We start from the raw sequence: 25,818 nt of genomic DNA, 5'->3' as shown, positions 1-25,818 counted from the left end.
TTTCAGAACTCTGCTGCTGCTGCTAAGTCGCTTCAGTCATGTCCGACTCTGTGCAACCCCATAGACAGCAGCCCACCAGGCTCGCCTGTCCCTGGGATTCTCCAGGCAAGAACACTGGAGTGGGTTGCCATTTCCTTCTCCAATGCATGAAAGTGAATGTGAAGTCGCTCAGTCGTGTCTGACTCTTAGCGACCCCGTGGACTGCAGCCTACCAGGCTCCTCCGTCCATGGGATTTTCCAGGCAACAGTACTGGAGTAGGGTGCCATTGCCTTCTCCGAATTCTAGAAACAACCAAATCAACTCTGGAATTAACAACTAAAAAGCACTTACTGAAGAAAACCAACTGACTTTCATGAGAACAAACGCTGTGACATTTATTCTACTTCCTTGTCTATCTTCCTAGCTCTGTGGCAGCTTGAAAAACAACAGCTCTACCAGTGCAGTAGCTGTGACAGTCAGCAATCTCTAAGGGTGAGACGGGAGGTCAACTGGGACTGGAACTCGCCAAGCAGCACCATTTCCAGAGAAGTGTTACTATTTGACCTAAATGGCACCTCCCTAGAAAAGGTCCATTCTCAGCAGTTGTTTTATTTGACCTGATTCAGAGCTCCCTCAGTGGGAACAGCCTTAACTCCAATACATTTTAAAAGAGAAAAAAGAAGAAAATTAGTGACAATGGTTTAAAAATCTCAGCTGCCTGAGATGGCAATACCAGTTGGGACAAAGAAGAAAGTGAAAAATTTTAAAGGAAAACCTGAGGAATCACATGGCCACAGGAAGCTTTGGAAAGGCCTAACATATTCCTGGGCACAGAGAAGGCCATACACGTGTGGAAGTCAAGGAAATACCTACGAAGGTCTTACTCCCTCACCTTTGGCTGATGTTGAGCCTCTGAGCAAACAGGAAATGAAGGCTAAGGCAGTACTGCAAACTGCTTATCATGTTGTTGAAGGTATCCCTGAACACACACACACACACACACACACACACACACACAGCCCCTTGGAAAAGGCTGGGAAACTTATTGGTGCAAGGCATGTAAGGAAACTGCTTTCTAATCATTAGTTCCCAAATGTGATAAACTAAAAGAGAGACACATGATATTCAAACCAACAAAAGCCAAATAAAAAGTAAGAATCCTGAACACAACAAGAAAAAAGTCCTTTTATTGTGTTAGAAGACATGCTCAATAAGATTAACAGCTGATTTTTCAACAGAAAGCATAGGAGTTATAAAAGAAAGACTGTTAATCAAGAATCCTATATGCAGCAAAACTATCCTTTAAAATTAAAGACAAACTAAAACATCCCCAGATAACAACCTAAGAGAATTTGTTGCCATCAAACCTTCCCTACATGATATACTTAAGTTGGAGACTTTAATGTTTCCTCCTCATTAACAGATTAAAACAACTAAGAAGGTCACCAAAGAAACAGAAGATGTGAACAACACTACAAACTAAGAAAAACAGACATCCACAGAACATCTAAGAGATTAAATCAGTAATCAAAACACTCACTGCAAAAAAAAGTCCCAGGCCCAAATAACCTCAACAGCTAATTCTACAAAACATTAAATGAAGAGTTAACAAAACTTCTTCACAAACTCTTCCAAAAATAGGAATGAGAGAAACACTTCCCAATTCAATCTGTGTGATAATATCAAAAACACAAAAAAATCTCAAGAAAACTGCAAATATTTGTTATGAATGTATATAGAAAATCCTCAACAAAATACTTAGCAAGCTGAATCTAGCAACATCTAAAAGGATATCATGACCAAGTAGCATTTACTTGAGAAATGTTAATAAGTTAGTACATCAGAAAAATCAATCAAAGGCATATATCACATTAACAGCATGAAAGGAAAAATAATTATATCAATAGACACAGCAGTAGCATTTGACAAAATCGAATACCCTTTCATGATTAAAAAAACCCTCAACAAAATATGAACAGACGGAAACTTCCTCAATCTGATAAGGACCATCTATGAAAACCCACAGTGAACATCATATTTAACAGTAAAAGATTAAACGCTTTGATCCTACAATCAGAAACAAGATACAGATGACTGCTCTTATCACTCAACTTGTACTAGAGGTTCCAGCCACAGCAATCATGTGGGGCCAGGGAAGGGAGTATCCAGACTGGAAAGAAAAACGTAAAACTATCTATATTCTCAGATGACAGATTTTTACATATTAATTTAAGAGGAACTAGGGAGCCAGAAGTTTAAATGAATCGCGTACAAGAACACTGGAGGCTACATTTAGAGTTGTAGCAAAACTTACAATGCAGGGGGAAGTGAGCCTGGGGCCAAGATTTTTGTGAGCTAGGGAAATGGGACCGTTAAGGAGAAGCTGATAAAGAGAAATGCCCTAAGTGGCAAAGGAAAGAGGTTTAAGAACATTTCATTCAGAAGTGAAGATGAGGAATGAAGACAAAACCTCACCCCTAAAGAGAACAGTTCTAGAGTGAGTGAAAAATAAGAATCCTTCATCTAAGAATGCTACTGAGGAATGCTACACTCAGGGAAAAGTTACAATCAGGAAAATGTAGGGGAAGAGGTCAAGGATGTTAAGATGTAAGAGAATTTCACTTGGCTAGTAACGATGTAGGGGAAAGGGGTGGTCTGGAGAGAAAAAAAGGACTAACAGGTTAGGTCAGGTGAAAAGAGAGAGCAGTACTGACAAAAACACAGAGAAGGTAGATGAGTGGTTCTGAACCACCAGTCCCCTGAGTTACAGATACGACATAATCCTATAATTAATTATGACAATGATGAGAATTAAAGGACAGACAAGAAAGGGAACCAGCAACATTTAAGAAGTCAAAGAATAGGAAGAGGAACTTTTACACATGTTATATATTAAAAGGCCCTGGGGTTAGCACATCCAAATCTTTTAAAATCAAGGTATAGAAAGAAAATAATAGTTCTAAGGTTTGCTGGAGTAAGGCTTATCTTGGATGAGGTTTTTCTCTCTACCACCCACACCATAACTGGCTCTAAGAAATCTAAGAGTCCTAAACCTCACACAGCTACCCAAAAGCCTGAGGGGATCAATCAATCAGCTGGTTAACTTATAACTAGTCACAAGAAACCAGTGTGTGTCAATTCATTTGTTGGGAAGCTCTGCCCTGAGTCAAATCAGCAACCATCAACAGTATTATGCATTTCTCTCTCCTCATTCAGACTCACGAGTGTGGATGACCCATAAATCACTAGTACCTCAAAGTACACTGCATAGAAAGGGTCTGTTGTCATGCGTTTTGGGAAATGGCTACATATTTTTCTTCACCGCTTTTTGCAACATCACAGAACTATCATTATATATTAAAGGTGCTGGAGTCTACTATTAAAAAAAAAATCTTCATTTAACTTGTCCTTCCTATAGTCATCTGATCAAAGGTTTTCTTTTCTACACCTATTGACATCCAGGAATACAGTTTTTGAAAAATGTTTAACTTTTCTGACAGATAAAAAATCAGTCACATCTTGATCATTCCCAAGGACAGAGATTGCTATATCCAGGTAATTCATTCTCTTTTGGACATTCTTATTAACAGTCTCACAAAGTTGAAACTTGTCACCCTTTATCTTAAAATGCATGGATAGTTTTTGCTATCTATAGTTAGAGATCACATTTATTAACTCCTGCAAATGACCTACCAACTCAGCTGTGAGCCTAAAAGTAGCTCTCTGAAAACACCATAGTGTTTCATACATGGCTTTGTACACACTATTTGTTCCATCTGAATACTCATCCTTATATAGAAACTGCATGCGTGCATGTAAGTCGCTTCAGTCTCTTTGCAATCCTATGGACGGCAGCCCACCAGGCTCCCCTGTCCCTCGGATTCTCCAGGCAGGAACACTGGAATGGGTTGCCATTTCCTTCTCCAATGCATGAAAGTGAAAAGGGAAAGTGAAGTCACTCAGTCATGTCCAACTCTTATCGACCCCATGGACTGCAGCCCACCAGGCTCCTCCATCCATGGGATTTTCCAGGCCAAGAGTACTGGAGTGGGGTGTCATTGCCTTCTCCGAGCACCACCTGGGAAGCCCCTATATAGAAACTCATCCTCTGCAATTGCTACAGTCAAGTTATCAGTTCAACAGTAACTGTCTTGATACACCACTATCCTAAGCAAAAAACTGCATGCTCCTGGAGTCCTGTACACATCACTTCAAGGCACTTATCATCATTACACTGTACTACCGCATTGTAACTATCTACACACCTCTCTCTCCCATACTCTGAACACCCTGACAGCAGGAAATATTTACTACTCAACTTTTTATGGGATGGAAAAGGCACAAAAATCTTCTACCAACCTGATAACTGCAATGATTCCAACTAAGTTCACACACTGCACAATTTGTTTTACCCTTCTCAAAACAATGCTCCAAGAAGCCATTACCAATCTACAGCTTTCAACTCTCACACCATCTCCAAATTCATTCCAGCTTAAGAGTTTAGAACTCAACATACAGGTTCTCAATAAATACCTGTTAAATGGTTGAATAAATCTTATCTTGTACGCAAGGTTCACATTTTAGGTAGGCTTCTAAATTTTCATAAGTTAGCCTTAAATTGACCTTCTTACAAACCAACCATCAAAGATGAAGGAAGCATCATCATCATTATTAGCAATGAAGACTATCTTTATATCAGATTCTTGTCTGATAGTACCAACTCTCTGATGTCCATTACTTATCAAAAGCCCAGATGTAAGGAACAGAACAGCCAAAATAATGTCTGGGAGAATATGTCCTACGTATATTCTTCCAGAGACTCTATAAATTTCATCCTGGCATCAGACTTTATCAACAGAAGGAACTTTAGTTGTAGAACTCCAATGATTCACTTGTAGAACTACTTTTTCTCAGACTAGAGTTCTTTGTAGCATGAACTGAAGAACACAAATAAAAAAGGATTTTTTATGTATGGAATTTATCATTAATTTAAGGAATTAAAAATTTAAGGAATCTGTCATTAATTCTACTTTGGGATTCTGTCTGAGACCTCTCCACTACATCACAAGGTGTTCTCCTTGTAAGAACTCATGCAAAGCAATCCTTTATAGGTTTCTGTCTCATAAAAGCAAATCAACTGAGAAACATATCCTTTATCTATGAACATTATAAATCTTGTATGGATCAAGTTTTGTTCTTTGCTTTTTGTTCTTTTCTTTTGCTATAAGGAATCTTAGAGACAAATTTCTTTCTTTCTTCAAGAGCTCTACAGCACCTCATATTTCCCCCTTTCCACTATTTCTTTAACCCAATTTTACTATTTGTACTAATAATGTGCTCCAAAAGGACTTTAAATCCCTAGGGGAATGAGATGAGAGAATAAAAAGGAAAAAAATTAATAACTGCCATTGGGTGCCTACAGTAAGTCAAACACTGCTCCAGGCACATTTATCCCTGATCCTTAAGCCTGAGAGAAAGGTATTATTAAGCATCCTTTACAGATGGTAAACTGAAGCAGTGAGAGGTTAAAAAATTATCTAAGCTAACAAAGCTACACTGTACCAGGCCAGAGTGTAATCTCAGCTCTGAATGACTACATAACCACATTATACATAAGGTCTGACCAAATTAAAGACTACGTTACACTTCAAAAGAAAAAGAATTCTAGCATCATACTTGAGGAATTTTTAAATTTCAATTTATTACATGAACAAAAGAAGACAAATCACTTGGCACTAATTTCACACATTAATATCTGAAACATAATAAACTTTAACAAAGTAAACACCTGATCATTTCCAAATGAGAACTAGACAGTAACATCAAACTTTAAAGTTCAAACAGCAGACATAAATACTTATATTCATGACAAAGCTAAGAAAAAAAGATTTAGTGCAAAACAAAAGAATTAGACACATTATTCCAATTAATACCACAGATAACTTGAAATGTTTTTCGGTGCCTCTAAACATAAAGGCAAAAAACACTTTTGAGGGGTTGGGGGGAAATACGATTCAAAACTAGTTAAGAGAGAAAACATATTTTAAATTAGACTCACCTGCTCAAGTCACTTTTTCCATGATGATGATAGTGGTCAGGATGGCTAAGGTGGTAATGTTCCTGTCCACTCCACCTCTGGGGTGGCCTTTTCCAAAATCCTTCTTGAGACTGGCGAACATTTCTGTCTGATCGGTCAAAGCGGTTCATATTGTCACACTCCACTAGACAAATCCAAAAGCAAAACACTAGAAACATGTACATACTCTCTATAAAAGTTAACTACTTATAGCTTGATAATTAAAGGCTGCTGAAAATATAAAAGCGGTATTCTAAAATAACAGCCATTTATGTTAGCTGAACACAAAAAAATCAGGATTTCCATAAGAAAAATGAGTAGTTCTTGTGTTGAAAACTGAACTTTATATTATTCAAACTGAAGTAAATTTAAAAAACTTTTTCATCACAGTCACTGAAGTAACAACAGCCCCCCTGTTTTAAAACAAGCAAATTATCCTTGAAATCAACATTATACATTTTAAACACCAGTAATCAGCTTTAAGTGGTTTTCATCATTATCAGTCATTGGCTCAGACTTCAGAATGAAAATGACAATAAAAAGAAGAAGATTTTAAGTCTGGGAAAGAACTCATTCCTAAAAATGAATGTCACGGTTAATTTTTTACTGATTTCAAGAAGTACAAATTAACTTTTCATCACAAACAAATCATATTTTTTAAATTAAGCTCACAGTTTTAGAAAGTAAAACGTTCCAAACTGCCGATAGTAGAGCTTGTTCAAAAATTCTAAAATGCCACGGAAAACAAAGCCAGTACTTTGCTGCAACAAACAGTACACTCCCTGAAATCCAAATGCCACAAAAACATGAAAGGAATCTCTTTGAAATACCCCAAGCTTCTCCTTCACTTACCCAAACACTTCTTCCTCACATATCTGAGCACTCGCTAAGAGAGTTACTTTGTACAAGGGAGACATTGTGTCGCCTGCTGCCTACTCAGACATAGTTGCTCTGACAAACAGGCCTTCCTTCCTGCTCAACTCCCAGCCCGCCCTGTGGGAAGCAAGCCCAGTGTACCCTGTGACTCCATCTTCTCAGTGCGTACATAGCCTCTGAGTTAGGACTGTTACTAAAAATACAGCTAAACACTAACCCAAGCCAGGAACAGGAAAGGGCTTTCTAGTAGAACAATTATTACTCGAGAAAGTTCAAATCCTGCATGTTCAGAATTCCTTGCAATAAGAAAGCTTCAGAAATCAATGTAATCCTCCTCAATGGAAAAAACAAACAAACTCATTATTTAAATGATTTGTTTTCACATAATTCAAACCTGAATTTGATATACGGAAGCATAGGATACCACATAAAAACAAACTTCCCCACTCCAAAAAAGAAAGGCTGATGCAGTTAAAGTCCATATGTTCAATTCTTATATACACTGAACTCACTGTGAACATATTACTTGTAGATGAGTAACAATTTAAATAAAGTTTCAAAAGATACTGAAATTTTGTTTATTAGAAAATTTCCATTAGCGGAACCAATTTTGGGAAAAAATTTTAGGTTTTATAGTTTTAAAATATTTTTAAAGAAGTCTTACATTTGAAATGATTTCTTATCATCTTATTGGGATAAATTAAGAGATATATATATTTTTTAAAGTTCAATAATGAAAACCTGACTATTAGGTAAATAAAGGTATGGTGACCATTATGCCAAAAAAAAAAAAATCAGGAGTAGAAAATATGACTGCAAAACAAAAGTAAATTGAAAAATAACCCATACAAAAACTTAAAAATGTTTTCAGTTCACATTTGCATTATACTCATAGACACAGTTAAGTTCCTCAAGTATTTCTACATGGCATTAAAATGTTACTTTAGTTTAAGCAACTCTATGTAGCTGAGGGATAATCTATATCTACTTTACATTCTTAATTCATGCAGGTAAAGCCTTCAGGTTTTTTTGGCTGCTCCATGCAGCATCTTACCTCCCCAACTAGGGATCAAACCTGCACCCCCCTGCAGTAGAAGCGTGGAGTCTTAACCACTGGACCACTAGGAAAGTTCCTATTCACTTAGGTAAAATTCCACTCCCCAAAGAAGAACTATTGTAATAAGAATCTGAAGTATGATACCATCAACACAGAGTACACAGAGTATTAAAAAGCAAAATAACAAGGCCAGGAGATGGGGTTAAATACTTTGGGAAATTATACTGCAGAGATCAATGCGCTGCTCTTATTAAATTGATATGCTGTATTTACTAAGGATTTCTAGTACTACACACAGGCTCCAAATAGAGCACTTTTACTGAAACGTGAATTCAACCATTAGCATAATGGCAAATAAGAACGGGAAACAAGTATTTTCCAGGACCACAGAAGACTATTGTTAAAACTGGGATAGAGGAGGCTTAAACTCAGAAAAATGACTGCTCTGAGACTATGAATGCCCTGCTTATACTACTTACCTACAGCATCCATCAATCATGTTTTGATGTACTTTAAAATGTTACTGAGACAAAAATACTTAATAACATTAGTTGAGGCTTCTTAGAAAAAGCTAAGGGTTCTGTGACAGAGGGAAAGAAATAACATAGAAATAAAATGCAGAGCCAATAAAATTACAAGATGAAGTTAATTTAAAGCAAGTTTTCAGAGTCAATGAAGGAACAGGACAAACAAGACTAAGAAAGGGAATAAATCCTTCTGAATGTGTAATATCATAGGGAAGGATGGGGCAGCCCTTATCTACACACCAGATTTTACCCTGTGAGTTTAGGGATAGAGAATAAATAAAGGCCTTCTGAAGGGGCTTTCTAGCTACACAAGTAAAAGGCAGCAGATTTTAGTAGTTCTTTTACTATGAGTAAGAGACAAATAATACTAGCACGTGTACCCTCTGAAGAGGGAAAGAGAATCTAATACAGCTAATCGAAAGGCACAGGATATGGAGATGTCTACATTAAATATTCATCACACCCATTTCTTCTAATTTGATAAGGGATAAAATGTGATGCCAAAAGTAACCTAGATTCTTTCTCTGATAACTTAAACTTCTAAGAAAATAATGACCAATAACACATAGTATTTCTAACTAACAACTAGCTATGAAGATAGCAGGAAGAAATTATATACATCACAAAGTCTGAAAAAATGTATTGTGCAGGAGGTTTTACAATCTGAACAGGAAAGCTTTTAGATGAAATTTGGCTTGAAAGAAGAAAAGCTCATGTTAAAAAAAAAAATCATGAACTTGTTATTACTAAACACCATTAGTACTGAAAAAGAAAATTTCCAGAAGAAAATATAGTAACTAAAAAGTGATCAAAAACAGTACTACTGACCTCCTGTGATTATTACCCCAATAAAATGTTTAACAAAAATGTGGCCTTAGGAAACAACATGAAATATGTATAATTTAATAGGCCCCATAACTTAGTGGGATAGGAGTCAGGAAGCAATGAAAGACATCTTTTTCAACAGAGAAAAGTTTAAAACAGAACACGTAAAGAGTACATCTAAGAAAACATACACTATGAAAATTTCATAAACCTTAAGATGACACTACGAATGTGCCAAATGTCAGGCACTGATTTGTAGGCACTGAGTGACCATCAGAAGAGCCTGAGCAAGAAAATAAAGTGATACACGTACATAACACAAGTGCTCATTCGAGTGACCCTTTAGAGCAAAAACGAAGCAAACCTCAAATACCCACTGGTTTGCTAAAAGAAATTCAGATTCTAAACCTATTTCCTTAAGAGATTCCTTGACCAAGGTAAAAGAAAAATGTAGAAGAGAACGATCTCTCTCTTTAGATCCTCCCAAATCACAGCTCAAATCTAAAGTCCTTTTGCCTTTTACTCCTCCTTCCCTCATTCTGTGTTTGATTTCCTTCTGCCCCCTCTCTCCCTCTGCCCTCCTTTCCCTACCCCCTCAAGCTGGCCAGAAGCCTCAGAAGCTCTATACCTCTTAAAGTTAATCTTCCTGCAGAAGAGGGGAAAACTCCTTAAGGTGAATTTTTAGATCTGGTCTCACTCTGAGCTGAGAGCCATGGCTATATACTTTCTAAGGTCTAAACAAGTTTAGGAGATATATGCAGAGGAATTTAAACAGTTTTAGGAAGTGATAATCCAGGGCCCCTATGTCTATACCAATTAATTCCTACATAAGAGGGAACTTTAGGAACCAAAAAAAAAAAAAATAGAATGGAAAAGGCAGTGTGAAAAACCTAAAGTGGACTTACAAACCCATGATTGTGTAGAGGAGGGAAGTTTTTCTCAACTCTCTTTGGGTCTGAAAATAAAACAGACAAGATATATTAACGGGAAAAAAAGCATACAGATTTATCTAATACGTGACATGTGAGCCTTCTTGAGGAAATGAAGATAAGACCCAAAGAAACAGTTAGACCTGTGTATTTTTATGCTAGGCTCAAAGAAGAGTGGAGAAGGAATATGGCAGGAAGTATGAATAAGCATGGTAGACTGGGGAAGCTTAGCAAAGGTTTGTTTGTTAGGATCTTAATCTGTCTTCAGAGATAAGGATGGTCTTTTCCTATAGGTATGGGGAGGGCACCTCTCACATGAGGATTTTATGACCTGTTTCAGGGACGATGGACAATAGGAGGAGAAAATCAGAATCACGTTCCTATTTCTGCCACTTTCTCAAACTCCTTCAGCTTAAAATATCCAGTATGCCAAGGTGCCATATTTGGGGATCGTGTGTCATAAACTACATCACCTGCAGTTGAAATCAGAAGAAGTTGGAAAAGGACTTTCAGAAGCTGCCAAAAAAGAATTTTCTGTGAACACAGAAAGGGCTCTGATTTAGTTCTATAAGCAAAGAAAGAATAAAATCCACTGCAGATTTCAAAATTTAGATTTAGACTGACCACCCTTAGACAGCATTCAGAAGTAGATTCTGAAAGTGATATGATCTTGTCTCCCTCCTCACTTTCTGTAAAAGATTTTAAGGCAGCAATTGGGTAAACAGCCTCATTGCCAGACTTCTGATGCTTAGAAAGAGCCTTAGAAAAAAGCAGAATAAGGCTCAGAATAAATTATGTCTTTCACATGTAACAACCAGATGCCTCCACTCCAATAAATTAAGCACTGGAGAAAGAAGTCTCTTAATATACTTATAGATACCATTAATATAAATAGCAGGGCACTAAAGAAAAAAATGAAGAGTCTTGCACTGCCTAGGAAATAAAAGAGAAAAAGTAAGTGAGTGACTAACCAGAGTATTCTGAGGGGGAAATCAAGCCCCCGATTTCTGGCTTTATCCTTAAATTCAAAGATAAATTTTTCTAAACCGTAAAGGACAACCTTGCAAATATATTATTGCTATATTTATATAGTATATTGGTATACTATAATACCAACTTTTAACCCTATGACTGTTATATAACCTCCCCTTCGGTGTCACTAAACCACCCAGTGTAGCTATCTCCAATTCTCAGACAGTTCCCAAATCCTAGCTCAAAACTGTCCAAGGAACATTTGACCACAAATCTTCCTTCTTTGTCTGTGCTACCACATATGCTACCTTAGTATGTACAGAAATGCAACTGCCAGAGAAATATTCTCCTCATGGCCTCTTCCTTAAAATCCCAGAAGACTCTCCTTTTCATAATGAAGTCACAGCAAACTTGTGTCCAAATCAAACCCAAACAGCAGATCTCAACAGGTGCCAGTCTTCTTATTGACAAAAATACCACTGATATTGGCAGAATTAGAGAGGCTGAACCCATCAAATCCAGAGTGATCCATCCCAAACTCTACTCATATCTGCAAACAGCTTCAAAAACCAGAAGCTCAAAGGAACTAAAACCCGAAGACTCCTTAAATTTTGTACCAATCCGTATAACATTCCTATCCTCCCAACAGAAAACCTCAAGGGCAGTGGGTATAGTCATTCAGGACTTCAGAGCTATAAAGAGAAAAGTCATTCCCTCCTTCCCAGTAATACCAAACCTAAATACTGTTTTATCTTTGATGCCTCCTAAGGCTACTTATTTTACACCCAGGTTCTGTTTCCTTTAGTGTTCAATTAGCTCAAAATGGTCAATAATTATTTCCCTTCTCCTCGGAAAGGAGGTCACAGAAAACAACACAAGAGAAGACTCTATCATGGAATCACCAGATGGTCAACACTGAAATCAGACTGATTATATTCTTTGTAGCCAAAGGTGGAGAAGTTCTACACAATCAGCAAAAACAAGACTGGAAACTGTGTCTCAGATCATGAACTCCTTATTGCCAAATTCAGACTTAAATTGAAAAAAGCTGGGAAAACCACTAGACCATTCACGTATGACCTAAATCAAATCCCTTATGATTATACAGTAGAAGTGAGAAATATATTTAAGGGCCTAGATCTGATAGACAGAGTGCCTGATGAACTATGGATGGAGGTTCGTGACACTGTACAGGAGGCAGGAATCAAGAACACCCCCAAGAAAAAGAAATGCAAAAAGGCAAAATGGCTGTCTGAGGAGGGCTTACAAATAGCTGTGAATAGATGAGAAATGAAAAGCAAAGGAGAAAAGGAAAGATATATCCATTTGAATGCAGAGCTCCAAAGAATAGCAAGGAGAGATAAGAAAGTCTTCCTCAGTGATCAGTGCAAAGAAATAGAAGAAAACAATACAATGGGTAAGTCTAGAGATCTCTTCAACAAAATCAAATATACCAAGGGAACATTTCATGCAAAGACGGGCTTAAAAAAGGACAAAAATGGTATGGACCTAACAGAAGCAAAAGATATTAAGAAGAGGTGGCAAAAATACACAGAAGAATTGTACAAAAAAGATCTTCACGACCCAGATAATCACGATGGTGTGATCACTCACCTAGAGCCAGACATCCTGGAATGTGAAGTCAAGTGGGCCTTAGGAAGCATCACTACGAACAAAGCTAGTGGAGGTGATGGAATTCCAGTTGAGCTATTTCAAATCCTAAAAGATGGTGCTGTGAAGGTGCTGCACTCAATATGCCAGCAAATTTGGAAAACTCAGCAGTGGCCACAGGACTGGAAAAGGTCAGTTTTCAATCCCAAGAAAGGCAATGCCAAAGAATGCGCAAAGTACCGCACAATTGCACTCATCTCACATGCTAGCAGAATAATGCTCAAAGTTCTCCAAGCCAGGCTTCAGCAATACATGAACCGTGAACTTCCTGATGTTCAAGCTGGTTTTAGAAAAGGCAGAGGAACCAGAAATTAAATTGCCAACATCCTCTGGATCATTGAAAAAGCAAGAGAGTTCCAGAAAAACATCTACTTCTGCTTTATTGACTATGCCAAAGCCTTTGACTGTGTGGATCACCACAAACTGTGGAAAATTCTTAAAAGAGATGGGAATACCAGACCACCTGACCTGCCTCTTGAGAAATCTGTATGCAGGTCAGGAAGCAACAGTTTGAACTGGACGTGGAACAACAGACTGGTTCCAAATAGGAAAAGGAGTATGTCAAGGCTGTATCTTGTCACCCTGCTTATTTAACTGATATGCAGAGCACATCATGAGAAACGCTGGACTGGAAGAAGCACAAGCTGGAATCAAGATTGTCGGGAGAAATATCAATAACCTCAGATACGCAGATGACACCACCCTTATGGCAGAAAGTGAAGAGGAACTAAAAAGCCTCTTGATGAAAGTGAAAGAGGAGAGTGAAAAAGTTGGCTTAAAGCTCAACATTCAGAAAACTATGATCATGGCCTCTGGTTCCACCACTTCATGGCAAATAGATGGCGAAACAGTGGAAACAGTGTCAGACTTTATTTTTGGGGGCTCCAAAATCACTGCAGATGGTGACTGCAGCCATGAAATTAAAAGACACTTGCTCCTTGTAAAAAAAGTTATGACCAACCTAGACAGCATATTAAAAAGCAGAGACATTACTTTCCCAACAAAGGCCCATCCAGTCAAGGCTATGGTTTTTCCAGTAGTCATGTACAGATGTGAGAGCTGGACTATAAAGAAAGCCGAGCACTGAAGAACTGATGCTTTTGAACTGTGGTGTTGGAGAATACTCTTGAGAGTCCCTTGGACTGCAAGGAGATCCAACCAGTCCATCCTAGAGGAGATCAGTCCTGAGTATTCATTGGAAGGACTGATGTTGAAGCTGAAGCGCCAATACTTTGGCCACCTGATGTGAAGAACTGACCCATATGAAAAGATCCTGATGCTGGGAAAGAGTGAAGGTGGGAGGAGAAGGGATGACAGAGGATGAGGTGGTTGGATCCATCACCGACTCAATGGACATGAGCCTGAGTAGTCTCCTGGAGTCGGTGATGGACAGGAAGGCCTAGCGTGCTGCAGTCCCTGGGGTCGCAAAGAGTCGGACATGACTGAGCGACTGAACTGAACTGAAAGATGAGGCAGGCTCTAAGATCAACACCATCTCTCTGCTTCCTGATTTAGCTCAGGCTTCCAGAGAGAAGTTGTTATAGCTCGGTCAAAGTTAAATCCATTACCAAGGATGTAATTTATTTCATGGAGGTAAATCCTTCCTTTCTCACTGTGTGTGTGTGTGTGTGTGTGTGTGCACGCGCGCACCTAGTTGCTGAGTCATGTCCAAATCTTCGCAATCCCATGGACTGAAGCCCACGGGGCTCCTCTGTCCATGGGGTTTCTCCAGACAAGCATACTGGAATGGGTTTCCATGCCCTCCTCCAGGAGGTCTTCGCAACCCAGGGATCGAACCCAGGTCTCCACAGTACAGGCATATTCTTTACCATCTGAACCACCAGGAAAGCCCAAGAATACTGGAGTGGTTAACTTATCCCTTCTCCAGGGGATCTTCCAACCCAGGAATCAAACTGGGGTCTCCCGCATTGCAAGAAGATTCTTTACCAGCTGAGCCACCCTCAAATCTTCACATTAAATCTTCTACATGACAAAGTCTCATTAACTTTTCTCCTATAATTGTTAATGGTTTATGCTTTTCTTCTGTATTCTACAATATTTTTTCCACTTGATCTTCCAGGACACTAATTTAGATTTCAAAAGTGGCTAAGCTTTCTGTCATCTATTGTTCTATTGGGAAATCTTTTATAAGCTCCAGAAAGCACTGCCCTGCAGTGGAATCTAAATGCCCTTGTTATTATCTCTTTGGGCCACTCTAATCCCATTCTGCTGTTTTCCCTGTTCCTCTTCCCAGGTATTGGCTGTGACCTTTCTTTCTCAGTTGGCTAGAACTCAGCACTGACTGCTGGAGTATCCCAAGTGACAGCAGAACCATAAGAAGATGCAACAGTCTCTGTCCCTGTGGAAGAATAGTGTTCTCAGCTCCATACTGTCCTTCAATAGACTTACATATCCAATGTCCTCCGCCACAGAGATTCACACAGTGAGCAGAGTACACTTCCCAGTCCCCAGGTGTTAGGCTTGGCCATGTAACCTATCAGTGGACTGGTTCTAAGTGATTAGTTTTGAGAGATATTATATGCATATTACTGCTCTCTCTGTTGTCCTTCTGCTTGCCATTTACCATGAGCATGACCTGCTCCAAGGAGTCCTGGTTTCAAAATGAAGAAGATATGAGTAGACCTAAACTCAGTCCTGCAGACTGAACTGTCCCAGCTAATCCACAGATTCAAGAAAACAAAAAATTAGTGTTTATTTTGAAAGCCACTGAGATTCTGAGAGTGATTATTATGCAGCATCCTGGAAGTAAGGGAGAAAAAATAAGCCTGACTAATATGACCGAAGCGAGCAGCAAGCAGGCTCCTAGAACCTCAGTGAAGCACTAGAACAACCAACCAGCCTCTCTGAAAAATACCCTTGTATTCTTCTAGCACTGGGTATAAAAAGGACTCTACTACCCTTTTTAGTTCACCCCTGCCCCAGAAAGTCAATGAAACCTGGCAAGTGCAGACTGACAAAGAAGCCACAGCTCTCTGAGATACTTCTTACCAGGAGGATCCCATTTCAATCTTTGCCCCAGGGGCTTCCTAGGCTACTCTCTGGTTGTTAACCAGTCTTCAAGACAGAAAATCCTACAAATGCTATATCAGTAGAGGCAAGAGCATCCAGGCCCGTCTTTTACACGGATTACCTAAAGCCCCACTTCAGAAGTTACTGGGATCCAAAGACAAAGACAGACTGAATTTGCGAGTAAAAAGAATAAAATGATTAATTCAGGTCACCATCTTGATTTTTTTTTAATATTTATTAACTTAATGATCTTTACTACTGTTTCATAAGACAGAAGGTATTCTTTTTCTCTAAATTTATTTCTCCTTAAAATCCAAATGAGACAAAGGGAAGAAAAAGTGAGTAGGCACAAAGGGAATAAAAGGACAAATACTATCTACCAGTTACTTTATGATACAGCTACACAATGGATCACATAGAGTATATACCTAAGACCTACAAAGTCAGGTCTTAAACATTTAAAGTGTGCAAATGAACCTATTTAATGTCACTTAAGACTGATTCTTAGTCTGAAAAGGCTACTTCCACAGAGATTAGGAAGTCTGTAGATAATAAATACCAAACTGGGTATTGTCAAGTAGCTCTGGAGGTTCAATATTATCCACACTCACCATTTTCAAGAGGTGTATCCTCAGGCAGATCCACATCAAGCATAAGGTCATCATCCTCAAGGTCACATGATTCAAGATTATTCAGAATATCCTGGCAACAAAAGCAAAAAAAATAATGCTATAACCTAGCTCAGTATAATCATTATTTCTGAACATTGATATATGAGAATTTGATTTTACTCAATGTTTGTATGGTTAAGAAAAGATTTTAAAGATACAATCTTTAAATGAGAAACATAAATAAATAAATTCAACTGGTTTGCTTGGTTAAGCTATTTTAACATCCTTTCCCTAGTCTTCTTCCCCACCAGTTGGTTTTTATTTGCATTTTAAAAACTTACACAGTGTTCATTACCTGTAGGATATTGTTCTAAGCACGTTACAGGTATTAATTAATTTTAGTCTTCACTTTGATTTTGTGACTAATATAATCTCCATATTATAGATGAGGAAACTAATGCACAGAAAATCACATTAACATTCATCAATAATAAATCATTATATTTGATGCTTCAGAAATTTATCTAGACACATGGAAAAACGTTCTGTAAAATGGTGGGGGGAAGCAATTACATCTGTACAATATGACTGCATCTTTAATGCTGAAAAACACATTTAAATGTCCAAATGGTGATATACCAAAGAATTGTTATTATTTTCTACCTCATGAGACAACATGTGCTTATGCTCTTTGTATTCTTTTTGATTGTGACTTTTTACACTTTATTTCATAATAAGGACATACTGCTTTTATAATAAGCAAAACTTCACACTGAAAAAAGTCAACCTCTTCTAGCAAGATCAGGGAAGTTCAAAGCACGCATATCTAGCCTCCACGTGGGAATCCTCAGTTCAGCCCATCCACTAACCACAGTAATAACCACAACCACCTGCCTCTTCCCTCTTCACTCAAGCCAATCTGGAGTAGTTTGGGTGCCTGCCCTAGTGTTCCCAGAAAGTCTCACTGTGTGAGTATGTCTTTCCACATTCTCTTGCTACATGTATAGCACCATCTTTCCTCACACCAAAACAAACTTCGGTGGAGGGGAGTTATCCCGCCTCCATGAGGCAACCACAAAACACACCTTCAAAAATTCAACATATACACAATGGAGTACTATTCAGCCATTAAAAAGAACACATTTGAATCAGTTCTAATGAGGTGGATGAAACTGGAGCCTATTATACAGAGTGAAGTCAGCCAGAAAGAAAAACACCAATACAGTATACTAACGCATATATATGGAATTTAGAAAGATGGTAACAATAACCCTGTGTACGAGACAGCAAAAGAGACACTGATGTATAGAACAGTCTTATGGACTCTGTGGGAGAGGGAGAGGGTGGGAAGATTTGGGAGAATGGCATTGAAATATGTGTAATATCATGTATGAAACGAGTTGCCAGTCCAGGTTCGATGCATGATACTGGATGCTTGGGGCTGGTGCACTGGGACGACCCAGAGGGATGGTGTGGGGAGGGAGGAGGGAGGAGGGTTCAGGATGGGGAGCACATGTATACCTGTGGCGGATTCGTTTTGATGTCTGGCAAAACTAATACAGTGTTTGAGGTTTAAAAATAAAATAAAATTTTAAAAAAAAGAAAAGAAAAGAAAAAAAAATTCAACACATATAAAAACCAATATACACAAGGCACAACCCTGGGTAAAAGACAATCCCTATCTTAGTTGAGTTTAGCTAAAATACTCCATGATATTGCTGTCGTGGCATCCATTTTTGTTTGGCCAAGCAGCCTGTAGGGGTCTTGGACTGAAAGTGCCCCTTCCCCAAGCTCATCCCCGATAACAGCCAGAGTCACAAGCAAATGTAAGTTCCTAACAGGGCTTCTCCAGCAGCCCTTCTGAGCAACGATCTCCCCTGTCTCCCAGGCACTGCCCCTTATGCAACCTTAGATGAGACCACCACGGAGATTATGAAAACCCTGCGCTTTCTGGTTTGAACTGACCAAGCCAGCCACAACCCCGGAACCTTCAAAGCACTCCAGCCACGGACCCTGATGATAAAAGCGCGCGCCCCAGGCTCCTGCCACTCTGTCTGCCCTTGCACGGCTCCTCAACACATGCCATGTGCTTGCTCCAGGACCTGTGAGCAATAAACTTTTATACTTCAAGTTTCCATGTGATCTTTTCTTGAATTGGGGTTCACCAGCCAACACCTTGGGGCTCTAGTTAACAAATGTTAATTTAACAAAGGCACAACAACTCTACAAGGTTACCTATCTTCCCTCAAACACACAGTTCTTCATAGTATGGTAATGTCCAAGTGTCACGAAGGTTCATCAGATGGATATAAGTTTTAGTAAATTAGAGTCAACGTAAAACAAATTCAAGTCGAGACCACCTAAGGAACAACAAATTTGGCCCCTAGAACATGGAAGAGGAGACTACCTTCTGCAATTACAGTATAGTAAGGGCAAGGAAGCAAAACACATCATCACTCTAAATGTTGGCAAAAAATTTTTTTAATGATGAAAAGTAAGTATTACAGATTTTACAAGCTTACAGACAGAATCAAGTATATTACGCAGGTATTTATAAAACCATTTAAACTGTAACCTCTGAAGGTGTAAAAAAACATTCTTAGTTTTCAGGCTGTGAAAAATCAGGTGATTGGTCAAATCTGGCATACAGGACAGTCTGCTGACCTGTTTTATTCAAACAACTTCAAGTAGACCATTAAAACTAGTTACAAACTGGATGTTTGTGTGTGCATTCCCCAAAATTCATATGTTGAAGTTCTAAACCCCAATATGAGGATATTTGGAAATAGGGCCTTTGGGAGATAATTATTAATAGGTTTAGACAAAGTCATGATGGTCGGGACCCAATAATGGCTTAGTGTCCTTCAGTTCAGTCGCTCAGTCATGTCCAAGGCCTTGCAACCCCATGGACTGCAGCACTCCAGGCTTCCCTGTCCATCACCAACTCCCGGAGCTCTCTCAAACTCATGTCCATCACATCGGTGATGCCATCCAACCACCTCATCCTCTGTCGTCCCCTTCTCCTGTCGCCTTCAATCTTTGCCAGCATCAGGGTCTTTTCTGAAGAGTTGATTCTTCACATCAGGTGGTGAAAGTACTGGAGTTTCAGCTTCAGCATCAGTCCTTCCAATGAGTATTCAGGACTGATTTCCTTGAGGATTGACTAGCTGGATTTCTTTGCAGTCCAAAGGACTCTCAAGTGTCTTCTCCAACACCACAGATCAAAAGCATCAATACTCTGGCACTCAGCTTTCTTTATAGTCCAACTCTCAAATCCATACATGACCACTGGAAAAACCATAGCTTTGACTAGATGGACCTTTTTTGGCAACACAATATGCTTTTTAATATGCTGCCTAGGTTGGTCATAGCTTTTCTTCTAAGGAGCAAGCATTTTTTAATTTCATGGCTGCAGTCACCATCTGCAGTGATTTTGGAGCCCCCCCCCCAAAATAAAGACTGCCACTGTTTCCATTGTTTCCCCATCTATTTGCCATGAAGTGATGGGACCAGATGCCATGATCTTAGTTTTCTGAATGTTGAGCATTAAGCTAAACTCTTCACTCTCCTCTTTTACTTTCATCAAGAGGCTCTTTTGTTCTTCACTTTCTGCCATAAGGGTGGTGTCATCTGCATATCTGAGGTTATTGATATTTCTCCCAGCAATTTTGATTTCAGCTTAGGCTTCATCCAGCCCTACATTTCATATGATATATTCTGCATATAAGTTAAATAAGCAGGGTGACAATATACAGCCTTGACATACTCCTTTCCCAATTTGGAACCAGTCTGTTGTTCCATGTCCAGTTCGAACTGTTGCTTCTTGACCTGCATACAGATTTCGCAGGAGGCAGGTCAGGTGGTCTAGTATTTCCATCTCTTGAAGAATTTTCCAGTTTGTTGTGATCCACACAGTCAAAGGCTTTGGTGTAGTCAATAAAGTAAAAGTAGATGGTTTTCTGGAACTCTCTTGCTTTTTCAATGATCCAATGGATGTTGGCAATTTTGCCTTTTCTAAATCCAGCCTGAACATATGAAAGTTCACACTTCACATACTGTTGAAAAAAGACTGGCTTGGAGAATTTTGAGCATTACTTTGCTAGCATGTGAGATGAGTGCAATTGCGTGGTAGTGTGAACATTCTTTGGCATTGCCTTTCTTTGGGACTGGAATGAAAACTGACCTTTTCCAGTCCTATGGCCACTGCTGAGTTTTGCAGATTTGCTGACATATTGAGTGCAGCACTTATAGGAAGTTAAAGAGACAGGAGCACACACTCTCTCTACCCACCATATGAGGATTCTGTTAAAAGGTGAAGAGACCTTCACTAGGAACTGAATCTGCCAATACCTTCATCTAGAATTTGCAGGTCCCAAAACTGTACAAAATAATTGTCTGTCCATTCAGCCACTCAGTCTATGGTATTTTGTTACAGTAACTGGAACTAAGACAACATTCAAACACAAAGTGTAAGGGGAAGGGCCAGAAGTACATCTACATCATGAACCACTATTTAAGCCATCTTAAGGAATTTGGACTGTATTTCAATGACAGGGTATGACTGTTGAGCTTTATTTTAAGAAGTGACAAATTGAGATCTGCACTAAAGAAACATTATTCTATTTGCAGTATAGACAATGGATTTAAATGGGGGGAAAACAGTTTAGCAGTTATTGCAGAATCCATGTAACATATGACACAGCCTGATGATAATCAATGTCAATGACAATGAAAGAATAAACAATTACAAGACATACAGAAGAGTCAGGATCTAAAGGACCAAAGTTCACTAAGAAGTAAAAAAAGAGCCATGAATGACTCCTTGGTTCCTAGATTTAGAAACAGATGGGTGACTTCCATTCACTGAAATAATGTATTAGAAAAGGATAACCAGATCTGATAAGAGATAAAAAATTAATATACACTATCAGAACCTGACAATTTTGACATCCTGCTGCATCTTCAAGAAGAGATGTCCACCAGACAACTAAATATACAGGGGATTGGAGTTGAGCAAAAAAATCTGAGGTGTGGGAGTCACTCACATAAATGACAACTGAAAGCTATCAAATAATGAGTCTGACAAGAGAGACAATGCTGACTGAGAAGACAGGATTCTAAGATCTGTCTTAGACAGTCTTTCCCATATTCATTTTTACAGAAGGTCTCTGCTTCTCCAATATCAAATTTTGAGAAGAACTGTATCAGAGATATTATTATTAGACCTTTCAGAAAGGATTCAAGCAAACAGATAAGGGAAAAAATTTATTGTAATTTTTCTTCACTGGGTTGGGAATCTGTCATCTGTACATCCCAGGAAATGCATTATTATAGGAAGAAAGGAAGCCATATAAGCATGGAGACTGCTTAACATGGGAAAGAGTCTCTGTCCCATGTTTGTGATGGCAGGCTCTTCCTCTCACTGGCAAGCTTGCGTTTGTTGGGAGCCAACATCCACATACACCTGTTTTAGTTGGGAGACCATCTAGCACAACCATCAGCTGAGAGTATGATAATGAAAAGCTAAATTTGTATACTCTCTGGCTTCCAGAGGCTTCCCACAAGTCCCACTGGAATTAAAACCCTGACTGAACACATATTAGCAGAAGTGTACAGAACTTCCTTGGTCTCTGAGAATGCTTTTCTGTTCAAGAAGAGTGAACTAAACAGATGGTGGGCCAGGGCTTCCTTCTATGAATTTCTCCTTCACTAATAAATTGGAGAAAGCCTAAATGATTTTGACAAACGAAGGATACCATCACCAGTTTCTATTAATCACCATGCGGTAAAATTAATTTTTTCTTTTGTTATATAGTTTATGAATTTTAAAACACATATAAGTTTGTGTAAACACCAATGTAATCAAGACACATAATCTCTTCACCCAAAGATACTTCCTTGTACTATCCAGCTATAATTACACCCTCTTCCACCCATCACCCCTAGCAGACAGTGATCTGTTCTCCATCACTAGTTTCGTCTTTTAAGGATATCACATAAATGGAATCATACAGTATGTAACCTTTTGGAGCTGGCTTACTTCACTCAGCAGAATGCCTTTATGATTAATCTAAATTGATTGAATATATCAATAACTCGTTACTTTTTTACTGATGAGCAGGGCTTCCCTCATGGTTCAGTGGTAAAGAATCTGCCTGCCAATGTTGGAGACGCAGGAGACACAGGTTCAATCCTTGGGTCAGGAAGATCCCTTGGAGGAGGAAATGTTAACCCACTCCAGTATTCTTGCCTGGGAAATTCCATGGATGGAGGAGCCTGGCGGGCTACAGTCCATGAGGTTGCAAAGAGTTGGACATAACTCAGCAACTAAACAAAACTAAGTGTTCCACTGCATGAACATACCAGTTTGTCTATCCATTTACTCACTGAAGGATGTTTTGGTTTTTCAAATTTTCAGTTATTATAAATAAAGCTACTATGAACATTCACGTACAGGTTTCTGTGTGAACATAAGCTTTCATTTCTCTAGCGTAAATAAATACCCAGGTTGAGTAGGACTGTTGGGTGATATAGTGCATCTGTGTTTAACTTCATAAGGAACTGCTAAACCATTTCCCAGAACTGCTGTAATGATTTGCATTCCAATCACTATTGAGATCGGCCTTTCCCATAGGCTCCTCCCCAGCTTGACTGCAGACTTAAAGCAGATCTTTCTAGTGTGGGATTCTGCTACTGGTTCCAAAGAGCACGGTGGCGACTTTATTCATGAAATAGTGTATCTGTCTGCTCTAACCTGTCTGAGGTTACATGAATGACTAATACAAAGTGCTTATCATTGCTTTGCCCAACTTGGAAATCACTCAGGCAGAAAAGCTGTGAGCATTAGTCAAAAACATTTTAAGTCAAATAAGTAATCCATATCACCCTGGGACAAAAGATTATAGTTGAGACATAGAATACTAAAAGACTGAGGAAAAAAAGGCTAGGGAGAGAATTTCTTTGGGAAATTAGGTAATTCAAAAGTGCCATGTATGTTGTGAATTTCAGAAGCCACAAAAAATGCCCAGGGTAGAATGTATTCTCAGTAATGACCTAAGTAAGAAAACCCAAAGCTTTCACTTCTGGCTGATCTGTAGCCCAGAAAAAACGAGCAAATGAAGGCGAAGGTAGAACTGTAAATGGTCAGGCTAAGTACTGAAGGACTGTCCCAACACTGAGCCAGTGTGCAGACAGAGTCACTGGGAGGTTTTTTTTTTTTTTCAATTTGACTGTAAGGTCTTTTAATTCACTTTCCTTTTAATTCTTTTTTCTTTCTCTGCCTCCTTATCTTCTTTTTTCCCTTAATCCCTTTCTCTTACTCGCACTCTCCCTCTCTCCCTCTTTTTTTCTTTCTTTTTATTTGCCATTTGGTATTCAAGGAAATCTCTGCATAAAACACTCAATAAACATAAACTAAAGTAACACACACTTCATAGACTACACATGACGAATAGAAATTCACACTCTCTTCTCTATTTTAGAAAAGTCACTAAAGTAAACGCTATACTATAGCCTATAAAAACGTAACAAAAACAAACCTTAAAGACGAAGAATATGATTTCCAGTGTTGCTAAATTAAAATATTTAAAATGATTAATTTTCAACAAAAACCTTTTTAGAGACATGCAAAGAAAGCAGCATCTATCACAGAAAGGAAAAAGAAAAAACTAACCAAAATGATCCCTGAGAAAGCGCAAGCACTGAACTTAATAGACAAAGGCTTTAAATCAACTATCTTAAATATGCTCAAATCTCAGTACGGGATATCAGTGAAGATATAGAACATAAGGGAATGAAAAATAAAAATTCTGAAGGTGAAAGTATAACAATTTAAGTGAAAAACTCCTAAATACTGGAAATAATTATTAACAAACACAAAAGGAGAAACTGACAGTAATACAGTAATAGTAGAGGACTTTAACAGAGACGGCACCCCACTCCAGTACTCTTGCCTGGAAAATCCCATGGGCAGAGGAGCCTGGTGAGCTGCAGTCCATGGGGTCGCTAAGAGTCGGACACGACTGAGCAACTTCACTTTCACTTTTCACTTTCCTGCATTGGAGAAGGAAATGGCAACCCACTCCAGTGTTCTTGCCTGGAGAATCCCAGGGACGGGGGAGCCTGACGGGCTGCCGTCTATGGGGTCGCACAGAGTCAGACACGACTGAAGTGACTTAGCAGTAGCAGCAGAGGACTTTAAAACCCCATGTGCATCAATAGACAGATCATCCAGATAGAAAATAAGTAAGGAAACACTGGCTTTAAAGAATGCATTAGTCTCTGACCTTAATAATTATCTACAGGACATGCCATTCAAAAGAGCAAGATACACATCCCTTTCCAGTGCACATAAAACATTCTCCAGGTTAGATCATATCATAGGTCACAAAACTAGTATCAATAAATTTAAGAAAACTAAAATCACATAAAGTATTTTTTTCCCATCATAACACTATGACACTAGAAATCATCTACAAGAAAGAAAAAAAAGAAAACTACAACAAATATGCTACTGAACAAACACTGGGTCACAGAAGAAATCAAAGGGAAAAAAAAACAACAACAACCTGGCAAGAAATAAAAATGGAAACACAATGTTCCAATATCTATGAGATGCAGCAAAAGCAGCTCTAGAAAGGAAATTCATAGCAATACAAGACAAAATCCTCAACAAAACACTAGCAAACCAAATTCAACAACACATTAAAAGAATCATACACTTTGATCAAATGGGATTTATCCCAGAGATGAAAAGATGGCTTAATATTTGCAGATCAATGATATAATACATTAACAAATAGATGAATAAAAACCATATGGTCATCTCAATTGATGCAGAAAAAGCTTTTAACAAAATTCAACATCCATTTACAATTAAAAACTCTCCAGAAAGTGGGTATAGAGAGAAAATACCTCAACATAATAAAAACTATATATATGATAAGCCTAAAGCTTATATCATACTCAGTAGTGAAAACTTAAAAGCATTTTCTCTAAGATCAGGAACAAGACAAAGATGCCCATACTTGCCACTTTTATTTAACATAGTATTAAAAGTTCAAGACACAGCAATCAGACGAGGAAAAGAAATAATAAATGGAAATCAAATTGGAAAGTAAAAAGTAAAACTGTCACTGTTTACAAATGACATGATACTATATATAGAAAATTCTAAGGACACCACCAAAAAACTGAGAATTCATGAATTCATTAAAGTGTCAGGATATAAAATTAATATACAGAAACCTGTTGCCTTTCTGTACA

At 38.5% G+C, this 25,818-nt stretch overlaps 1 protein-coding gene across 6 annotated transcripts in view; it reads right to left on the bottom strand.

Moving 5' to 3' along the window:
- The window catches only part of CCSER2 (coiled-coil serine rich protein 2), a 168,564-nt gene that overhangs the window by 79,285 nt on the left and 63,461 nt on the right, over positions 1-25,818 (bottom strand). For 4 of the 6 annotated variants that reach the window (XM_044942386.2, XM_025284867.3, XM_025284865.3 and 1 more), the window contains exons 4-5: positions 16,555-16,645; positions 6,039-6,201 (exon numbers count right to left, since the gene is read on the bottom strand). In XM_044942386.2, coding sequence (XP_044798321.2) covers positions 6,039-6,201; positions 16,555-16,645 — 254 coding nt within the window. Of the gene's footprint in view, positions 1-6,038; positions 6,202-6,728; positions 6,749-6,908; positions 7,067-16,554; positions 16,646-25,818 lie in introns of those variants that run through there. The other 2 variants (XM_025284869.3, XM_025284870.3) reach the window with 2 other exon arrangements.

The sequence above is a fragment of the Bubalus bubalis genome, chromosome 4 (genome assembly GCF_019923935.1).
Source record: "Bubalus bubalis isolate 160015118507 breed Murrah chromosome 4, NDDB_SH_1, whole genome shotgun sequence".
Lineage (NCBI taxonomy): Eukaryota > Metazoa > Chordata > Mammalia > Artiodactyla > Bovidae > Bubalus > Bubalus bubalis.
This window is presented reverse-complemented; position numbering and strand designations above follow the sequence as displayed.